This window comes from Petaurus breviceps, unplaced genomic scaffold, assembly GCF_028583685.1.
Source record: "Petaurus breviceps papuanus isolate PSGF00001 unplaced genomic scaffold, PetGlider_PUasm1.0 90879, whole genome shotgun sequence".
NCBI classification, from domain to species: domain Eukaryota; kingdom Metazoa; phylum Chordata; class Mammalia; order Diprotodontia; family Petauridae; genus Petaurus; species Petaurus breviceps.
In genome coordinates, this window is record NW_027187368.1 from 14,375,550 (window position 1) to 14,398,500 (window position 22,951).

General features: G+C 38.4%; 1 protein-coding gene across 2 annotated transcripts in view; it reads left to right on the forward strand.

Moving 5' to 3' along the window:
- Nucleotides 1–206: 206 nt before the first annotated feature.
- The window catches only part of KIF3B (kinesin family member 3B), a 34,669-nt gene continuing 11,924 nt past the window's right edge, over nucleotides 207–22,951 (forward strand). Inside the window, exons 1-2 of one of the 2 annotated variants that reach the window (XM_069073939.1) lie at nucleotides 207–405; nucleotides 20,918–22,391. In XM_069073939.1, the coding sequence (XP_068930040.1) occupies nucleotides 20,985–22,391 (1,407 nt within the window). In that variant the 5' untranslated portion in view covers nucleotides 207–405; nucleotides 20,918–20,984. Of the gene's footprint in view, nucleotides 406–428; nucleotides 644–20,917; nucleotides 22,392–22,951 lie in introns of those variants that run through there. The other variant, XM_069073940.1, reaches the window with a different exon arrangement.

A 22,951-nucleotide genomic window follows, 5' to 3' on the forward strand; every position in this document is an offset into this window, starting at 1 on the left:
AGGGGGGAGGAGGAGGAACCAAAAAGGAGGGAGGGGGGAGGAGGAGGAGGGGCAGGATGCGGAAGAAGGTTTGGAGGGTAAGAAGATTATTTTCCCTAAGCCATGGGTGGGCAACCCAGGCCCCCGCCGGGCTGAGCGGCCTGACGCGTGGGTCCCTCGCTCCGCGCCCCGGGCACGCGCCCAGCCTTGTCCACCGCCGGCTACCAATAAAGTTGTTTGAAATCGCTGCGGGAGCCGGTAGCTCGTTGCTAAGGAAGTGGGCCGAGGAGATGGGTTGCTAAGGAAGTGCGCCGCCGCCGTCTCTCCCCATCCGGGGCAGCGGGGAATGGCTGAGCCCAGCGACCGGCCGCCGCCGCTGCCACCGCCGCCTCTAGGTCAGTCCGCGGCCCCGTGCTTCGGCCGCAGGTGAGTCAGTCCCCTGGAGGTCCTCCGTGGACCCACGGCCTCGGCCCGCCTTCTTCCTGGGCAAGCGCCGGTGTCGCAGCCCCGAGGAACCTCCCTCTGGGCCAGGGAGCGGGAGGAGGCGCCGAGCATCCATCCCGGAGGAGACCGCCTGTCCTGCCTGCCTCCGAGGCGGGGAGAAGCCAACTGGGAGCGGGACCCACCCGTGACTGCCCGCAGTCGGCCCGCTCTCTGAGGCCAGGTGCTTGGAGCCGGAGCTGGTCTGGCAGGGAGGGCAGGGGGTCCCCTCAGAGGAGGGGGGTGGAGTGGGGGAGCTGTCCAGGCGGGGATGGATGAGAGAGAGAGAGAGAGAGAGAGAGAGAGACAGACAGAGAGAGAGAGACAGAGAGAGAGAGAGAGAGAGAGAGAGAGAGACAGAGAGACAGAGAGAGACAGAGAGTGTACCACTTGCCTGGTCATAATGGTGGGATCTGTGGGTCCCTTAGCTGATGTGGGACCTTGGCTTACCTTAGATGTTCAGGAGAGAAGAAAATGCAGTCACGTGGTGAAAGACCTGGTTAGAAGAGGGTTTGGCGGGGTTATAGATTTGGTTCTCTTTTCTGTCAGCTTTCTGACCTTGGGAGTCTTGGTTTTCCCATCTACAAAATGGGGATAACAGTACCAGTACTCACAGGGTAAACGTTTCTGTGACAGCACACATAAGTGCAAGGGATTATGGAAAACAAGATACTGCAGAGGCAGGGACCAGTATGGGCGATGATATATATTCACTGCAGAGAAGGGTAATGCCTTGTGGCAAAAAGCCAGAGTGGTAACCATCTTGAAATGGTTAGCATTTTAACTTTTTTTTTCACTTAGAATGAATTCGTATCTGATATTCCTACAGTAAGTCTGAGGGTGAATTAAAGCCAGTAGCACATAGCCCTTCTCCAAAGTATCCTGTAGTAGAAAGTATGCTTTGTTTGGAATGAGAGGAACTGGGTTTGAGACCCAGCCCTAACACACTCACTATATGGCATTAGACAAAGTCATTTAACCTCTCAGAGCCTCACTTTTCTCACTTTTAAAATGGAGATAATACTGTGCTGACTATGTTACATACTTTACCAAGCTATTACTGGGAAAGCACTTATTAAATCTTATAAGTGTTATAGAAATAGATATTATTTCCATCAATACTTGTGTTTAGTGGGCATTGGAAGACATGGATTATGCATCAGGCACTCCCATTAATTATCTACATGTAAAAATTAAAAGTATATGCTTCCAAGCTTTCCTTGTAATCATGATAACTGACATTTACATGAGCATTTTAAGGTCTGCAAAATGTTTTACAGGCAATATCTCATGATCTTCACAGCAACTCTGCAAAGTAAGTATTATCCCTATCTTACAGAGGAGATAAGACTCAGGAAAGTTAAGTGGCTTTCTCATGGATCATGTGGCTATTGAAGTGTCAAAGACAGGATTCAAATTCAAGTCTTCTCATTACAAGTCCAGTATTCTTTCAATTATATTGTACTGCCTCCTTGGGGAAGGTGCTTCTTTCTGCATTTCAGTTTCCCTACTTGTAAAATGACAGGTGTGATGGTTTTCCTGAAATCATCCAATGTGACTACACATTGAGGGAATAATGTCTATTAAGGCAGCAGCTCATGTGAAAAATAAACACTAGGGTTTGGGTTTACCTGCAAGTTCAATGTGAACCAGCAATGTGATCAGTTAGCCAAAAAACCTAATTGGATTTTGGGCTGTAGTAACAAAAGTATAGTCGCTGGAATTAAGGAGGTGGATGATAGTGACATTGTCTAGTGTTAAACTACTTCTGAAATAGAAGGTAAGTTCCTTGAGAGCAGGGACTATCACCTAGTGCCCTATACAATGCTTGGGTCAGAACAAGTGTTTAATATTTGTTGAATTGGGATATTGTATTCAGTTTTGGGGACAACATTTTATATGGGACATTGACAAACTGAGCATGTCTATAGAAAGATGACCAAGATAATGGAGAGGGGAGGTGTCTTAAAATGATGTAAAATGAGGAATGTTTAAGAATCTAGAAATAGTGAACTTGGAGAAGAGAAAACTTAAGGAATACATATTGCTATCTTCAATTGTATGAAGGACTATCATGTGAAAGATTAGATTTATTATGTTCATTCTCAGCAGAATTATTATTAGTGGGTGGAAATTATAGGAAGGCAGATTTTGGTTTAACATAAAAAAGATTTTTCTAAAATTAGAGCTCTCCAACAATGGAATGGCTTACCTTGGGAAATAGAACTCCTCATTGCAGGAGTTATTCAAGCAGAGCCTAATTGACTTCACAGTGGTGATGTTTTAGAAAAGTTTCGTGCTTCAGGTAAGAGTAGGACTAGATAACCTCTCTGGTCCCTTTGGATTCTGGAATTCAATGGGATATTATCCCTTTTAGTTTACAATGAGAAAATTCTGAGTTGGATTGAGTAAGAATGAATTAAAGTCTTTTACATGGAGTCTAGGGAGGATATGCTGGTTCCTACTATTGAGCGCCCTGCCATTCTGTGGAGAGGCAGATACTCTCTATCTGTTACTGTTGGAGTCATTGCTTTGACCCTGGGTTTTTGTCATCATGAATATTAAAGGAGACTGCCAGATCTAGGAGAGAGAGAAAGGGAAGAGAGATGAATTACTGGTGACACAAACAGCTAATTTTTTTCTGCCAAAATGGTTCTATCCTAGCCTTCCCTATGGCATTTCTAAGGTTTCATAGGTTTTGTCTTGGGAATTCCCTGAAAAGTTGCTGTGGTCAGCCAAAATTCCTAGAAGATCCTTTAAGAAAGTCTACTCATTCCATCCATAACCACAAATCATTTTAGCATAGTTAACACGTGTAATTGTATATAGGGTATATATTATGTGGCCAAAGGCCTTTCTCTTTCTTTGATAATTAACTCAAATGATGATTTTGGTTTTTTTTGGGGGGAGGTTGCTTTTTTGGAGGGGGGAAGGCAGGGTAATTGGGGTTAAGACACTTGCCCGAGGTCACATGGTTAATAAGTGTGTCAAGTATCTGAGGCCAGATTTGAACTCAGGTCCTTTTGACTCCAGGGCCAGTGTTCTATTCACTGTGCTACCTAACTGCTCCTCAAATGATAATTTTGAAACGTGACATTTTAAATAGGTTAATAAAGAACTATTTGGGGTATGTGTTTGGGAATTCTTTAGCACTGGTGGTGAGATTGGAGTGGTGGTAGACTCGAGGGAATAGGATATCTATTTTGTAACAGGGCCAACTATTACTAGTTTGATGCTTTGAAATGTTGGTGATTTCATTAATACAGATATTCCCCCAACCATTGTAGATCCATGCCTTAATGCAGGGTTTCTTAACCTTGGCCCATAAAATTGTTATCAAAATATTTTGACAACTAGATTTAAAATTAATTGGTTTTCTTTGTGATCCTTGTATTTTATTTTATGCATCTACAAACATTATTGTTATAAGGGGTTCATAGGCTTCACCAGACTGCCAAAGGGGTCCAGGACACAAAAATGGTTAAGGATTCTTGCTAGTTGATGGTACTTCATGACTTGCTTTGGCAAAAAAAAAAAAGTTTATTATTCTATGATTAACTTACTGAGGTTGAGTCTTTCAACACTTATGAATAGACACAGTTTGTTGCTTTTCTAGCTTGGTACGACCTTCTAGAACTTGTGTTCTGCTGATATAGTCTTTGAGAAATTAGGGGTGACTTCCTTGACACAATGAGACACTAGAGGGAGACTTTATTGGAAGAATATCCTCTTTAACCTTGAATTTTGATGGAGCTGGAAGGGACCTTAGAGATCTGGTACATTCCTTCTAATTTTATAGATGACTATATTGAGACTCAGAGAGGGAAACTAAATTGCCAAGGTCACACAACTAAATCACACAGCTAAAAATGATAGAACCCTAATGTTCTTTCTTTTGTCAGCTCCATGAGGGTAGGGACCATATATTATCTAAATTTATATCCATACTTCCCCCCAGTGCCTAGCTCAGAGTTCTGAACATTGACAGTCAGTCACTATTGTTTGAGTTTTTTAAAGAATATCCAGAGGTGGAGAACCTATGGCCTTGAGGCCACACATGGCCCTCTAGGTCCTCAAGCGCGGCCCTTTGAACTGAATCCAAACTTCGCAGGACAAATCCTCTTAATAAAAGGATATGTTCTGTAAAATTTGGACTCAGTCAAAAGGCTGCACCCAAGGACCTAGCCACATGTGACCTTGAGGCCACAGGATTCCCATCCCTGGAATATACCATTTTCTTTTCTTACATGTATAAGATTGTTGTTATTGTTGAGTCATGTCTGACTCTTCATGACTCTGTGGACCATAGCACAGCAGAACCTCCTGTCCTCCACTGTCCCCTGAGGTCTGTCCAAACTTGTGTTCATTGCTTCTATCCATCTTATCCTCTGTAGTCTCCATCTCCTTTTGCTTTCGGTTTTACCCAGCATCAGGATATTTTCTAGTTAGTTTTGTCTTCTCAGTATGTGGCCAAAATATTTAAGCTTTAGCTTCAGTGTTTGTCCTTTCAGTGAATAGTCAGAGTTAATATATACTGTAATAAATATCAAATACTTTTATGTAAATTACTAATAAATCCTTTTCGGATGATATTTACTATCTTAATATTGTAACATCAAAAAACTACCACAAAGCACTAAAGCCTTATTGCTATCAGTGGCTGATTATGCAATCATAAGCAAATTATTTAGCCTTTTAGTCCCCCAGTTTTTCTCATATGCTCAGTGAAGAATGTTTCTAGATCTTTCATCTAAAAATATCTTATTTTAAAGATAAGCTGTATTGATATCTTTTGTCTCTGCATTACAGTCATTTTCCACCCCCCCCTTACCCTCTCCAGATTGAATTCTCTGTTGTGACAAAGAAAAACAAGCAGAAACATCTACAAAAATCAAGGCTGACAATATAAACAGTATTCTGGCGTAGTAATCCCTTATTACCCTTCCTTGAGGGTGGAGGTATGTTTAATTATCTATTTACCAGGACCTTCACTGCCAACCTTTTTATTTTATAGATAGAGAAATTAAGTAACTGTTGAATGGCACACAGCTAGTAGTAAGTAACAAATCTGGAAGTTGAGGTTTTTTGACTCCAGGTCTTGTGATCTTTTCACTATATGCAGAGTCTTAGGATAGATGACCACTTGTGCTTGTTTTAGTGAACTATAGTCCCCCAAAAGATGCTACAGTAGAAAACTCTGCCTTGGGGATTAGTTTTATTCATAGTTCTGTCACTAACTAGTCATGTGTCTTGGATACACTTACCCTTTGTGAGCTTTAATTCCCTCATATATCATCTTTCTCATTATCTCTAAGATCCCTTTAGGTCTTTGATTCTGTGACCATGAATGTTGAATTCTTTTCAGACATATTATTTGGTTTACCTGGTAGGTAGATATCTTAGTATATTACAAAGATCATTCATTGGATTTGGAGTCAGAAAACCAGGGTTCAGCTCCTGACTGCTTCCTAAATAATGTTGAATCTCTGAACCTGTTTCCTTATCAGTATGATGAGGATGACAAACCTGGCTACCTCACATAGTTGTTGAGTTCATGTATTCAAGTGCTTTGTAAATTTTAAAGACTGTAGAAATGTGAATTATGATGATGATGATGATTATTGTTAAAAGATCTACAATGTGAATTGGGTGGCATTTTCTTCATTAGTGACTTCATTCTTTCTTCCCAGACCTTCTTGGGTGGGGCTAATAAAGCATATTTTCTTGGCAGTTAAAATGTGTTCTTATCAGCTTAGCTCATCTCCAGTGCACATCTGCACTGCTGCTTGAAATTTGTTTTTTTAAGCCTCCCACTCTGATTGCAATACTGTATCTGTCTTTACTTTGTTAGACCAATTTGGAGCAAGTTAATGATAGTGTTCTGTATTTAGATATGTGAATGTTGGCTTATTTATTTTCAATGACTCAATGGTATTAGACAGATAAGGGAGGGAAGAGTTGGAGGGAGAGAATTTGGAACTGAAAATAAAATTCATTTTAAAAAAAGAATGTAAAAAAACTCAAACCAAAAAAAACCAACATGGTTGTGATTTTTGTCTTTCAAATAGAAAAAAGCAAGTCTTTTCTTATGGCATAGGTAGAATTTGTGTTGGAACACTGACTTTTAAATGACAGAGGTTAAATAGTACAGTGGACAAAGTGAAAGAGATTGATGGTAGTTAGAGACTTGGAAATAATGATAGCTAACATTTAGGTAGAGCTTTAAGGGTACGGAGATCACTTATTTTATTTTATTCGCACTTTGAGATACTGTAGGTAGAACAGGCATTATCTTCATTTTGTAGATGGGAAAATTGAGGATCAGAGATGTTCAAGGCTATAGAGCCATCTAGTAAATAGAGGAGGCAGAATTAAATCTAAGGATAGTGACGTGGGAACCCTAGACAGTAGGATACTAGTTTTGATGGGCTTCATTTAAGGGAATTTTAAAAAGAAATATTTTGTTACTAATTGAGGTAAATCCTGAGATAATGAAATGCCAGCTTATAATTTTGTGTGTGGATGTATCTGTAGGTATATACACATCTGTATATATGTGTGTACATATATCTTTTATGAAAATTCTACACTACCTTTTTTAGAGCTACTAACTAATTTATTGAAAAAATGAAGTATATAAAGCAACTAACTTTGGTGAATAATTTATCTTTAAGAAAACTTGTTTAATTAATACATATTAATAAACATCCCGTTTTAAATTATAATGGTTCACATTTTTGTATAGCAATTTGTAGTGTACAGAGTGCTTTAGGGTGGTATAACAAGCAGGAAGGCAGAATTTGAAAAAAATGTCTAGGTTAATTTGGGGTTTTAGGATTATCCTATTAGAGAGGTATCTTGATAGAGTAAAGCAGTGTATTAGGAATGAGAAGACCTTAATTTTTTAGTTTCATCTTAACCCTGTTATTGACAAATTGGAATTTGGGACAAATCATTTAACATCTTTGAATCTCTTCTGTTACACAAGGAGAATAAACTTGTCTTGGAGGAGATGAGCTCGAAAGTCTTTTCAAGCTAGTGTTTTGTGCTCTATTTTCTAAGGTGTCTTCCAGCTTTAACATTGTTTTCTAACGTTCCATGTTCTATACTCCTTTTTAGCTCTGATATTCTGTGATTCAGATGATCATTTATTGCTCATTGTATGTTTGAATGCCAACTGTGTGCAGGGTGCTATATAAATATAGACATAGATGCAGCTCCAAACTCAATTGATTTGTAATCAAGTAAAATGAAATGGCATTGGTCTGAGAAGAATTTTTGTTAAGAAAGTAAATATCCACCTTTCCATTCCCTTCCAGGGCTGATGTGTTGGAAAAAAGAAGCATCTGTCATTGCTATATGAGTGACTTTCTCAGTGTAGTTGATCAGTACAGGGAATGAGAGCCTGGGCTGACACCAGTTTTGAACCAGAGGTTTTCTCTAGCCTTTCATTTTTTATGAATGTACAGTATTTCAAAAGAAGATACAAAAGGTTTCTTTTTGTTTTCAAATAAATGCTTTCATTGTTTGCTTGTTCATTCTATCAAATTCAGTGAGTTATTTGAATTCAGGGCAGGTTTTTAGTTGGTTATATTTTTGTTAATGACCTTTAGAAGTTTCTTTCAAGAGAAATATCATGCCTTCCCAAGACCTGCTTATTACTTAAGCTCAAATACTATTGGTTGTATTGGGGACTAAACATTCTATATTCTAAGGGTCCTTCTTATTCAAATATTCTAAGGGAGTGAGAATCTGGGTTGATTCCCTTCTATAAGATTATTTATTCAGCATTCATTCATTTAACACACATTTATTCATTCATTTAACACACATTTACCAAGTACCCACTCTTTATAGAACACTGATCTTGTCTCTGAGAAGATACAAAGATATGGCCTTTGCCTTTAATGAGTTTCTCCCCCCCCCCCCAATAAATCAAGCTTTGTTTAAAATTTGGAAAAGATAGTTTTATTACTTGTTCTACAAGGTCTGCTATCCTTCAATATTTTTGGAGTAGCAGCCACCAGATTGTTGTTTGCAAGATTTCACAAAATTCATGTTAGAATTTTAGAGATAGAAGAACTTTTGTTACTACTTAAGCTGGGGAAACTGAGCCAGACATGTGGAGTGATTTGGCCAAGGTCACACTGAATTAATGATCCAGGACTAAAAGCCAGGTCTCCTATTTCCCAGATCAATGGGTTTTTTTTTTCATTATACCACACTGTTCCCTGTCCCATAAGTTCTCATATAGCAACCATATACACACAAATCAAAATGAATTGCAGTTTATTTTAATATTCAGAATTTCTTGGCATATCTTAAATTCACTAGAGACCACAGCATACATAGAGGCAGGACTAGGAATTGTTGTTCAAGTTCATCGCAAACATCACAAACATGAAGGAAAAACACAAGATATTTAGGAGCAATTAAAGGATATTGTGAAATACAGTCATGATGTTAGTGATCCAAGTGGACCTAGAGTAGAAACAAGAGCTCCCCTTGAGAACTCCCTGGGAGGCTTAGGAGAAGCTAACTTGGGCCTTATTAATATGTAGTTGCTTTATCTTTATGTCTGACTGTTGCAATGATTTTCAGACTGTACTCACTGGATGTCTTATCATCTAAAGTTTAAGCCAGATTTCAGAAACTGCAACCTGGATCTCTCACTCATAGCACTGGCAAGCTGTTATATGGGGGAATAGTACAAAAGTATATCAAGCTCTGGGGATATAGATGTATCAGTATGCACTTTGCACGTTTCTAGGTTTTTCTTTCATGCTGAGCTGTTAGTTGTGAACTATAGAATTTCCTTAATGAAATTGTCACAAAAAGTGTTAAATCAAAAGGTCATTTGTCTTTCAGAATCAAGTCCACCCTTATTCTGTAGTTTTTTGAGGAGAAGCTATCAGGGAACTAGTCACTTTAACAAATATTAAGTACCTTTTATGTGTTCCCCATTTGATAAATAGTCAAAGGATATGAACAGGCAGTTTTCAGAATAAGAAATCCAAGCTATCAATAATTATATAAGATACTCTAAATCATTATGATTAGAGAAATTCAAAGGAAAACAACTGAAGTACCATCTCACACCCATCAGATTGGCTAAGATGACAGAACAGGAAAATGACAAATGCCAGGGGAGTTATGAGAAAAATAGGTACACTAAAGCACTATTGGTGGACCTGTGAACTAATAGACCTATTCTGGAGAACAGTTTAGAATTCTGCCCAACAAGCTATAAAAATATGCGTATCCTTTAATCCTGCAATACCACTATTACGTCTATATCCCAAGGAGATCCAAGAAGAAGGAAAAGGACCCATATGTACAAAAATATTTATAGCAGCTCTTTTTGTGGTGGCAGTGAGCTGGAAACTGAGGGGATGCCCATAACATGGGCAATGGCTGAACAAATTATGGTATATGAGTGTGATTGAATGCTATTGTACTGGAAGAAATGGAGGGGTATAAGAAAAACCTGGAAGACTTGTATGTATAAGAAAAACCTGGAAGATTTGTATGAACTAACGCAAAGTGAAGTGAGCACAACTGGGAGAACAATTCACACAGTAGCAGCAATGTTGTAGATAATCAGTTGTAAAAGCCTTAGTAACTCCGATTGATACAATGTTCTACCACAACTCCAAAGGACTCATGATGTAAAACTCTTTGCTTCCAGATAGAGAGAGCTGATTGTTTCAGAGTGCAGATCGAAGCATTTTCCCCCTTTCTTTCCTTGTTTGTTTTGGAACAGGGATAATGTGGAAATATGTTTTGTGTGTCTTCATATGTTTCCTTTCCAATGGGTGGGGGAGAGGCTATAGAGGAGGAAGAGAACTTGGAACTGAAAATTAAAATAAAAAAATTTTAAGTACCTACAAGGTACAAAGTTAGGATACATTATTATTATAATGAGGTTATAGAGTACAGTCCCCTTATTTTGCAGATGAGGAAAGTGATGCCCAGGATCACACAGCTTACCTTCTAAGGATCTGCTCAGGGCTCTCTATACATTACCTCATCTAACTGAGCCCATCCTCAAAGAGCCTCCTACAGGCTACTGGAGGCACAGGGGGAAAAGAAATATATGCAAATCATTATAATACAAATTAGAATATATGTGCATAGGCGAGATCTCAAGTGCTTAAGGAGGAGGGAGATGTCACTTATAGATGATTGGGATAACAGAAGACTTCATTGATTAGGTGGTGCCTAAGCTGGACCTTGTAAGAAGGGAAGAATTTCAACTGGTAGAAATAGTTTGGTGGCGGGAGAGGAGACTCATTCCTTGGCATGGTAGACAGTATGGAGGAGGGAAATGTGTGTTATTTGGTGGGATATCATAGTTGGAATATGGAATATATGAAGAGGGATAAGGAGAATTATATGCTTCCTTTTCCATGAAGCCTTCTATGATGTTCTCTGGTCAATATTGACCTTCCCCCAGGATCTCACATTAGCACTTTGTTATAAAATTCTAATGCATTTATTCTACAATGCTATTTGTTTTATCATCCTACTAGATTGTAAACTTCATGACAGAGACCATATTTTAGAAAGTTCTGTGTCTCTTTTGGTGTGCTCTGCACAAAATAGGCCTGTAAGTATTTGATCAATGAGTAAATAAAAACTGGAAGTGTAGTTATAACTAGATTGTGGAAAGCCTAGAGCCTTACTAAAAAGTTTATATTTTGTTTAGTAAACAGTGAAGAACCACCGATGGTTTTTGAACACAGGAATGACAAGGATCAGCTGCATTTATAAGATATAAAGCATATAAAGCATAAGCAACAATTATAAGATATGTTATTAGAAAGGAGAAATTGGAGAGATTAGTTTGAAGGGTATTGCCATAGTTTGAGAGTAACCCGAGGAGAGGGGTTCTTAATCTAGTGATGTGAACTTATTTAAAAATTTTAAAGTAAAGTTGAATAAATAATTTAACATTTAATAACAATTTTAATAAGTTATTGATAACCTTATTTTATTTTAATTATATATTATCTTCATGATAATTTATTTTATTTGTTAGATCTTATGTATTTTGTCATATCTTTAAAAACATTATTCTAAGAAGAGATCTGTAGATTTTGCTAGGGTGCCACTGGGGTTTCTGACAAAATAAAAGGTCAAGAACCCTTCATCCAAGATATTGTATTCAGTTGTAAAACAAAGTTTAATGGTTGAATATGATATGACTGAGTTCAAAATGTTTACTTCTTTCCAACTGATTTTGTCAGCTTACATGTGAACAACAAGAATTGAGGCTGGTAAAACATTTTTTTTCTTACATTGACTATATACTTTGAATTAGCATCAGAATGACTGAAGTTCCAGTGGGGAGGTAATTTAGGCTGATGGTGAAAACCTGTGGGGGATTTTTTGTTTTGTTTATTTCCTGGCAGTGGTATGAGACCTTTTAAAGATTTAGCACACTGTAATTAGACCTAATAGAAGAAGCAAGAAAGTCATAAAGTAAGAAAGAGAGAACATCAGGAACCCTTTTAGAAAACCCATCCTTTGAGGATAACCAAGAGAAAGTGGTGTCAGGAAATTGTATGTCGATCTTGAAATAGGTCAGTAGCATAAGACTAATTTAGTTTTACCTATAGTAATTCTAGAAAAGAATTGAATTTGTGTTTGACTTCAGAGTTGAGAATATTCAGGGATCTTTGTACACTGGGACTTCCTTCATGCTTATTAATCAGGTGTCGTGTGTCCTAGCATGACTGTATAACCTGTCCCTAAAGTTCCAGTGTGTGTAGCCACTGTCCCCTACAGGATCACTCCTAAGAATTTTCAGAACACTTGAGTTTGAGTGCTAGCTTTGTCTCTTATAACCCATGTAGGATCATAGATCAGCAGTCTAGAGATGGTTGGGATCATTTAGTCTAGCCAACCACACTCTTCCCCTCAAATTTTAGAGAAGAAGAAATTGAGGCCTAGGGAGGTTATGACTTGTCCAAGGTTACACAAGGAGCAAATATTGAAAGTGGGATTTGAGTCCAGTTTCTATGACTTTAGACCTTTACTACTGTATTACACTGCCTCTCCCCCATTGGACCTTGGGTAATTCGTTGTACTTCCTTGAGCCTCTGTTTTCTCAGAAGTAAAATAGAGATGATAAAATTTAATATGATATACCTGTCTCTGAGTTGTGAGGAAAACACATTGCATACCTTAAGTTAGTGCTTATGTAAATTTGAGTTATGCATAGTGTCCACCTCAAAGTGTTGAAAGGATCACAGGGGATAATAGATACAAATAAAACTTTTTGTAACCATAAACTAGTATAGGAATCTGAGTTACTAATAGTGATATTCTTTTTTTAAAAAACTTTTAAATTTTACTTTTACAAAATTAATAAGCATTAATATTTTTCTTTGACTGCAGTCTTCCTTTGGAAAAATAAACAAAATCCTTGTAACAAACATGCATGATTGAGCAAAACAAATTCCCATATTGACCACCTTCAAAAATATATTTCATTCTGGATCTTGAGTTTCTCATCAGACATCTAGAATCCTGGTTGGTCATGGAACTGATAAGAGATCTTAATTAAGTCTTTCAAAGTTGTTTGTCATTATAATGTTGTATAAATTGTTTTACTGGTTCTGTCACTTCATTATCAGTTCATACAAGTTTTCCCAGATTTGTCTGAAATCATCTCTTTCATCATTTCTTATATTATTCCAATATTCATATACCATAATTTGTGTAGCCATTCATCTATTGATGGGCATCCTCTTAGTTTCCACATCTTTGCCACTACAATAAGAGCTGCTGTAAATATTTTTATACATATGGATCCTTTTCCTCTTTCTTTGATCTCTTTGGAGGATATAGCCCTCCTAGCATACATCAAAGGATACATACACACACGTATATATATATATATACATATATATATGTATGTATGTGTATGCATATATACACATACATACACACACAGTTTAAAACTTTTTAGGGCATAGTTCCAAATCGCTTTCTGGAATGACTGGACCTATATACAGTTCCATCAACAGTGCTTTCTTTTCCACAGCCCTGCCAACATTTTCAATTTTCCTTTTTTGTCATCTCTGCTCTCTTTCCTAACTTTCCTGTTACTGTTGAGTGTACCACCATCCTCCTAGTCACCCAGGCTTGAAACACAGGTGTTATTTTTGACTCTTTACTCTTTCTCACTCCCACCCTCTCATATCCAATCTGTTGCCAAGTTCTATAAATTCTGTCTTCATAATATCCCTGGTGTATAACCCTTTCTCTCTTCTGATACTGCTACCATCCTGGTACAGGTCGTCATCACCTCATACCAACCTTCTGGTTGGTCTTCCTTTCTCTAGTTTTCCCTCATTCCCATCTAGTCTACACTCAGCTGTCAAATTGATTTTCCTAAAATGCAGGTCTGACCATGTCATACCCATTCAATAAATTTCCATGGCTCCCTTTCATCCCCCTATTCAATAAATTCCCATGTTCCCTCTTACCTCCAAGATCAATATAAAATTCTGTCTGCTGTTCAATGCCCTTTGTATCCTGGTTCCCTATCTTTCCAGTATTCTTATATCCTACGTTTCCCCTTTCCCTCAGTATACTCTTTCCTCAGTCACACTAGACTCCTTGTTGTTCTTGCACAAGACATTCCATTTCTCAACTCCTGACATTTTTTTTTTTTAAAGCAATTGGGGTTAAGTAACTTGCTCAAGGTTACACGGCCAGTTATTATTTCTGGGTGTGGTGCTGAGTATCTGAGCCCGGATTTGATCCAGGTCATCCCGACACTGGAGCCGGTGCTCTTACTCACTGAGCCACCTGACCGCCCCTAAGCAATTGGGGTTAAGTAACTTGCTCAAGGTTACACGGCCAGGTGTTTCTGGGTGGGTGCTAAGTGTCTGAGCCCGGGATTTGATCTCCAGGTCTTCTCAACACTGGAGCCGGTGCTCTTACTTGCTGTGCTACCTGGCCGCCCCTACTCCTGACATTTTCATTGCTGTTCATTATGTCTGGAATTCTCTACCTGCTCTTTTCCCTCACCTGGTCTCTCTGGTTTCCTTCAAGTTTTGGCTAAAATCTCACTTTCTACAAGAAGCCCTTTTTGATCCCTCATAGTGTTAGTGGCTTCCCTCTGTTAACTCTCTCTAGTTTATCCTGTATATTTTCTTGTTTATATAGAGTTGTTTGCCTATCGACTTCCACCATTATATTAACTCTACCATGTGAGCTCCTTGAGTTCCAATATATTCTCCCCCTTTCATTGTATCCTTAGCCAGTGTGTGACTTATAGTAAGTGCTTAATAAATGCTTGGGTACAAAGTGGTACCTTAAAGCTATTTTAATTTTCATTTATTATTAATGATTTTGGGTGTTTTTCATAGGGCCATTCGTAGTTTGCATTTCTTCCTTTGAAAACTGCCAATATATATCTTTTGACCATTTCTCAATTGGGGAATGGCTCCTATTTTTATAACTTTTGAATTTATTCTTCATGTATCTTGAAAATGAGATCTTTACCAGATAAACTAGCTACAAAGATTTTTTTCCCCTTGTTACCTGTTTCCCTTCTAATTTTAGCTGCACTGGTTTTGTTTGTACAAATAAAACTTATTCATTCATCTTCAGTGATGGGAAGTGTATTCTCATATATCTTCTTAGAGGGGAAGCTTGGTCATACAGGGATCCATTTTGGTTTCTGTTCTTTAATTTTTTTCATATTGCTATTGATAGCTTGAATTTCTTTGAAAATTGCCTGTTCATCATGAATAATATAGAAATATGTTTAATATGATTTTATATATATATATAAAACCTATATCAGATTGCATGCCATCCTGGGGAGGGGGGAAAGAAGGGAAAAAATTTAGAATTCAGAATCTTATAAAAGTGAATGTTGAAAACTAAAAATAAAGAATTTAAAAAAAAAAGAAAATTGCCTGTTCATACCCTATGACCATTTATTAAATGGGAATTGGCTTTTCTTTTCTTTTCTTTTTGGAATTGGCTATTCTTATAAATTTGAATTACTTCCTTAAATATCTTGGAAATGAGAACTGATCATAGTAATTTTCCATTAAAGCCCTCCTCTGATGCCTCTTTGGTATGGAGGCAACACTGATTCTCAGAGTTGCTGGTCTCTGGCTGGTTCTGCCATTTTCATTAGTGTCTACTTTGTGCCGAGGACTGTTAGGCACCACAGGAGATATAAAGTTTAGATAAAATATGATTTTTGTCCTCATAGAGCATATAGCCTGTTAGAGGTTAAAGACATCAACCAAGATAACTATATATCCTACCACGATAAGTATATTAGAGAATTTCAGAGACAGAATGCTCTGTGAGTTCCCAGGAAGGGAAGTCATTGTTGATCAGGGTGGAACACTTGGAGTGGTCTTTCTCTGTCCTTCTGGTCTTACCCTTTCAGGAAGCTGCCATACTCCGTCCCTAGGCAGCCCCAAATTCTCCTTGCATGTAACATCCAAGACGCCTAAATCAGAACAAGCCCTCTCCCTACGAAGCCTGGCACTTGCCTGCTTTGGTAGCTGCCGTGGCATAGAGAAGAGGAGCAGCTCCTCGTTGCCTCTTCTGACCATGACTCGAAGACCATCACATCCAAGGCTTGGTGAATTATACCCATATCTGTTCTTTTTCCTCTGCTTTTCTACGTCCCTACGTGTTACATTTTAGGCCTTATGTGTTAGACTATGCCATAATAATAGCCTGTTTCTTATACATAATCAGGCAGACTGATTCTTTTGTGAGCCTCTTTACAGATTGCTGGAAAGGACTGATAGTACAGATCCAGAAACAGACTAGAGACAGCATAGGACTTGGAAACAGAGAGGTCTTAATTTTAAACCTTGGTCTGGCTACTTAGTCCCTGTATTACTTTGAGCAAGTAACTTGACCTTTCTGGGCCTTATTTTCTTCATCTGCACATGAAAGAATTGGATTAAATGTTCACAAAAGGGCTCTTCCAACTCTATGTGGCCCTTTGATTGAGTATATGTGACCTGAGGACCTGCTTTAGTTTGAAAGAGATATACCACTGAAGGTATGGTAATGAAGTGATTAACTTTTAATCAGAAGAACTTGAAGGAATGAAAAAAACATTTCTTAAGCATTTACCATGGTTTCTAACTCACTTCTTGACAGATGATCAGACACACATTTTTGGACATGGCCAATATGGAAATTTGTTTTGCTTGACTATACTTATTTACTAGAAAAGTTTTTTGCTTTTTTTTTTTTTCCAGTGGGGGACTGGGAGTAGTAGAAGGGAGAAAAAAATAAATGCTTTATAGTTTTAAAAAATCCTTTAAAAAAAGAAAGAAAAGAAAGCTATCTTTGATCTTTAGGAGTTCTTATTCTAGTGAGGGTGATAATATATATAAACATAATAGCTTCAAGCTACATGGAAAGAGCAGCAGAGCTCAGAGGGCTAAGTTGGCAGCAGTTTTTCTAAAATGAAAAGGATAAAGACAAAATATTTTTTTTAATTTCCATGGCTTTATGAACCATGTACCTTGAAATGGAAATGAAACTTGGTAATCAAAGAGGATATTTCCAAGTGTACATTCTAAAATATTGTCAAATAATGAATGAGCAGAAGTAGAGTTGTGTATCTTGTTGTGTATCTTGGGCAGTTCATCTCATTGCTCTGGGCCTTGATTTTCTTATCTCTAACATGAAGGGGTTGGATTGAATGGTTTCTAAGGTCCCTCTTGGCTCCCAAATTCTATGATAAGAACTATGTTTTGAGTCACTTCTTGATAACTAAGTATTACATGAATATATCAGATTACATAACCCCACATTCCAGAGGCATCCTGGAAGGGATACAGGACTGGGAGTCACACATCTTGGCTAGGTCCTTTATCACTAGCTCAGTACCTTGGGGCAAGTCATTCATCTCCCTGAGTCTTTGTATCCTCATCTGCATAATAATACACACATTTCCTACCTCACAGGGTTTTTGTGATGAAAATGCTTTGCACAACTATTTTGAATTAGTCTACATACATTTACTAAATGCCTACTACGTAACAGGCACTGTCTAAGGTAATTTTCCCAGGGAAGGAACTAGCAGCTGGGGGGGACTGGGAAAGGCCTCTTTTGAAGGTGAGATTTGAGCTCAAACTTGAAGGAAGCCAGGGAAGCAAGGAAGCAAGGGTCGTTCATAGGAGAGGGAGAGTTCATGGTATAAGGGCTCTTTTGGGATGATGGTTCACTTATAAGGAGACACTCACTCTTTGGGACCAGTCTACTTGCTTGGGAAATTTACATGATTGTTGTTTCAGTTTTATTTGTTGCAGGGGAGGAAGCTTTCGTCTTGTTCCTTCATCTCCCTGTGTTGCATGAATTTTTATTAAAGGCATATGTCCAAAAACACTGTAATCAATTAACAAAAAAAAAGGAAGCCAGGGAAGCAAGGAAACAGTCAATAAGGAAGAGTATTCTAGGTATGAAAAACAGTCAATAAAAATGCTCAGAGTTCAGAGATGGAATGTCATGTGTGAGGAATAACAAAAAGCCCTGTATAGCTGGAGCATAGAGTCCAAAGAAGGCAGTAATAGGTAAAAAGAGTGGAAAGGTAGAAAGGGACCTGTAAAGGACTTTAAAAGTTAAACAGAGGATTTTATATTTGATTCTGTAGGTAATGGGGAGTCACTGAGGTTATCCAGTAAGGGAATGACATGGTCAGGCCTATGCTTTAAAGATCACTTTGGCAATTGAGTGGAAAATGGCCCAGAGTCAGAAGAGACCAACCAGTGGGCTATTGTAAAAGGCTCAGTATTAAGTGCTGAGTGCCTGTGGGTGATGTGAAGGTGGGAGTCAATAAGATTTGGTGATAGATTATATATATGGGGTGAGTTTGAGTGAGGAATCAAGGATGACACCTTAACAACAATAGGGATGTTGGGAAGTTAGGAGAGTTTGAGGGGAAGGATAGGAGTTCTCTTTTCGACAAGTTTAGTATGAGATATGTGTGAGATGTCCAGTTTGAGATATCCAATAGACAGTTGCTTATGTGAACCTAGGAATCAGAAGAAAGAGGAGAGCTGTTTAAACAGATCTGGGAATCATGGAGATGATAGTTGATTTCATAGAAGATGATGAAATCACCAAATGGGATACTATAGATGGAGAAGGAGTAGGATGGAGTCTTGGGGGACACCACAGTTAGCGGGCATGACCTGGAAGAAGATCCAGCAAAGGAGACTGAGAAGGAATGGCCAGACAGGTAGGAGGACAGCCAGGAGAGAACAGTGTTATGAAAACTTAGAGAGGAGAGAGAATTCAGAAGAGGGTAATCAACAGTGTCAAAGGCTGCAGAGAAGACAAGAAGGATGAAGACTGAGAAAAATCTAATAAATTTGACAATTAAGAAGTTATTGCTAACTTTTGAGAGAATAGTTTCAGTTGAATGATGAAAATCATTTTCAGTCTAAAGCCAGACTACAGGTGTTAGAAGAGAGTAAAAGAAGTGGAAGCACTGATTGTAGATGTTTTTTTTTTTGAGAAATTTATCCATGAAATAAGGAGAGAGATAGGCTGATAGCTAATTAGGGATGGTTGGAACAAGGGAGAGATTTTTAAGGATAGAGGAGGGGATATGTGAGCATGGGTGTACGTAACAGGGAAGCACCTGATAGACAAGGAGAGATTTAAGGTTAGTGAGAGTGGGATTGATAGAAGAATTAATCTTAATAAAAGAATTAATATGCTGGAGAATAAGTGATGGGATGAGGTCAAGGGTATATGTGGAGGGATTTGTCTTGGTGTAGGCAGGACTTCACCTCTTTATATGAGACAGGAGTGAAGAAGATAGTGTCAGAAGATATCTTAGGGATGTGAGATGAAAAGGAGGGGAGCAGAGAGGGTTCTTGGTAAATTACCTAAATGTTTTGGTGAAATGTGAGACAAAGTTCTCAGCTGAGAGGGTTCAGGGAGAGGGGGGGCTATAGAGGTAGCTTGAAGAGGGATAAAAAAGTTTGGATAAACTGCTGTGGTGAGGATAGTGAATTGATTAGGAACATGTAAAAGTATTTCCTTACTACAGTGAGGATCCAGTTGAGAGTAAGTAAGATTTATATGTAGTAGATTCAGGTAGCATGGTTTCATGGTTTTCCCTAGCTTTGTGAAGCAGTCCATGAATAGGAGTGAGAGCAGGAGATGGTGGGAAGAGTAATCCAAGGTTAGGGCTTGGCAAGGCTATACTCATGCAAAACAAATTCCTGCGTTAGCCTTGTCCAAAAGGGAAAAAAGAAAGGAAAAAAATACATACTTTGCTTTGTACTCTTAGTCCATCACTTTTGTGGCATGTTTCATCATGAGTACATTGGAATTTTGATTGGTCATTGTGTTGATCAGAATTCCTAAGTTTCAGAGTTAATTGTCCTTATAATATTGTTGTTATTGTATGAATTGTTCTTTTGGCTCTATTCACTTCATTCTGCATTAGTTCGTACAAGTCTTCTCAGGTTTCTTTGATACCATCCCCTTCATAATTTCTTATAGCACAATAGTATTCCATCATAGTAATATGGCATAACTTGTTTGGCTATTCCCCAGTTTATGGGCATCTTAGTTTCCAGTTCTTTGCTACAACAAAGAGAACTTGTTATAAATATTTTTGTACATATGGAATCCTTTTCCACTGATCTCTTTGGGGTTTAGACCTAGTAGTAGCATCAGTAGGTCAAAGGCATGCACAGTGTAATGGCTTTTTGGGTATAGTTCCATATTGCTTTCTAGAATGACTGGATCAGTTCACAGCTTTGCCAGTCAGTAGTAAGCATCACCTTTTACCTGAAGCTTTTCCTAATTCCCTGAGCTGCTGGTGCCCTCTCTCCCAAAATACTTTGTACTTATCTCCTTTATGCTTATTTTTATTGATTATTCATTATCTTTTATATATTATGTATTATATATATTATATATTTATTTAGTATATTATTTATGTACATGTGTCTCATATTCAAATGTAAAGTCATTGGGAATAGGGATTGTTTCTTTTTGTGCCTCCAGCACTTCATATTGTCCTTGTCACATGGTAGGCACTTAATAAATGCTTATGGATTGATTGGTATAATTGAAAGTGAATTGTAGTTGGAGTGAGGAGACCTGGTTTTGAATCCCAGCTCTAACATTTAACTAGCTGTATGAATATGAGTAAATGTCTTATCCTTTCTAGGTCTCGATTTCCTCATCTTTTTTATTACCTACCTCACAGGATTATGAGGAAAGTACTTTGCAAACTTTAAAATAAATGAGTTGTCATTAATATTTCTCTTTGAAGGTAGTTAAGAGCTTGGGAGTGTAAACATGTAGAATTCTAAAGATACTAAGTTTAATTTACAATGAATTTGTGAAGTGAAAAGTTGTCAGGTTTGTAACATGAAATAACTTACTGAAACTGCAACTTAAGAACTGCTTTATTTTTTCCCCCTAGGATTTTAGCATCCTGAGCTATATTGGAACTGCATTCATTAAAATTCATCCCACACTGACCTGTCACCATGTCTAAGTTGAAGAGCTCAGAGTCTGTCAGGGTGGTGGTACGATGTCGTCCTATGAATGGCAAAGAAAAGGCTGCTTCATATGATAAAGTTGTTGATGTGGATGTGAAGCTAGGGCAGGTGTCAGTCAAGAATCCCAGGGGAACAACCCATGAGATGCCCAAGACTTTTACCTTTGATGCTGTCTATGACTGGAATTCCAAGCAGTTTGAGCTTTATGATGAGACTTTCAGACCTCTTGTAGACTCTGTCCTTCAGGGTTTCAATGGAACCATCTTTGCTTATGGGCAAACAGGGACTGGGAAAACCTACACGATGGAAGGGGTTCGTGGTGACCCTGAGAAAAGGGGTGTCATCCCTAACTCCTTTGATCATATCTTTACCCACATTTCTAGATCCCAGAATCAGCAGTACCTTGTCAGGGCCTCTTACCTAGAAATATACCAAGAAGAAATCCGAGACCTGCTGTCAAAGGATCAGACAAAAAGGCTTGAATTAAAAGAGAGACCAGACACTGGTGTCTATGTGAAGGATCTGTCTTCCTTTGTTACAAAGAGTGTAAAGGAAATAGAACATGTCATGAATGTAGGGAATCAGAACCGTTCAGTTGGTGCTACCAACATGAATGAACATAGTTCTCGATCTCATGCCATCTTTGTTATCACTATTGAGTGCAGTGAAGTAGGGCTTGATGGAGAAAATCATATCCGTGTGGGGAAACTGAATCTAGTAGATCTTGCAGGCAGTGAACGTCAAGCCAAGACAGGAGCTCAGGGGGAAAGGTTGAAGGAAGCCACCAAGATTAATCTGTCCCTTTCAGCTTTGGGTAATGTGATATCTGCTCTTGTAGATGGTAAAAGTACTCATATTCCATATCGGGACTCAAAACTTACAAGGCTCCTACAAGACTCTTTAGGTGGCAATGCTAAAACTGTGATGGTGGCCAATGTTGGGCCTGCCTCTTATAATGTAGAAGAAACCCTCACCACACTGAGATATGCCAACCGTGCCAAAAACATTAAGAATAAACCAAGAGTTAATGAGGATCCTAAAGATGCCCTTCTTCGAGAATTTCAAGAAGAGATTGCTCGACTTAAGGCCCAGCTAGAAAAACGTTCTATTGGCAAAAGAAAAAAGAGGGAAAAACGCCAAGAGGGGGTTGGAGGCAGAGAGGAAGAGGAGGAAGAGGAAGAGGGAGAAGGTGAAGAAGGTGAGGATGAAGGTGAGGACAAGGATGACTACTGGAGGGAGCAGCAAGAGAAACTGGAGATTGAAAAGAAGGCCATTGTAGAGGATCACACCTTGGTAGCTGAAGACAAGATGAGATTATTAAAGGAGAAGGAGAAAAAGATGGAGGATCTGAGGAGGGAGAAAGATGCTGCAGAAATGCTGGGTGCCAAGATCAAGGTCTGGTACTGTCCCAAAGGACTTTTTCCATAGCTCTCTCTGTTTGATTTAGGCAAATATAGTTTGAATACATCCTGCTCTGGTCCCCCCAAAAGAGGCAAAAGTGGCAGAAAATAACATTATCTTAGAAGATTTTAGGAAAGGCGATATGAATCAGAGGCTTAAAAACAAATTTGCTTTAGGAAAGGGGTATATGACCTTGATTAAGGATGTAGATTCAGGAGACAGTGCATATATATGCATAGAAAGAGACCTGGGTTCTAGTCCTGGCTTTGTCACTAATTTATGTGACCTTAGGTAAGTCACTTAACCAATCAATGCCTCTGTTTCCTCACCTAGAAATAAAATGAGGTTAGACTAGATGGTCTTTAAAGATCCCCATCTAGCTCTAAACTTTTGTGACTAAATTTAACATGAAAACCTGAATTTATAAAGCAACTAAATTGGGGGAAGGAAGATTATTGACTTTACAAAGGAATTCTTCAAAAGATGCCTTTAAATAATATTCTCAGCATTTGAAATCTGATTTCATTTTAATAATTTTGGTTTCCACACCATTT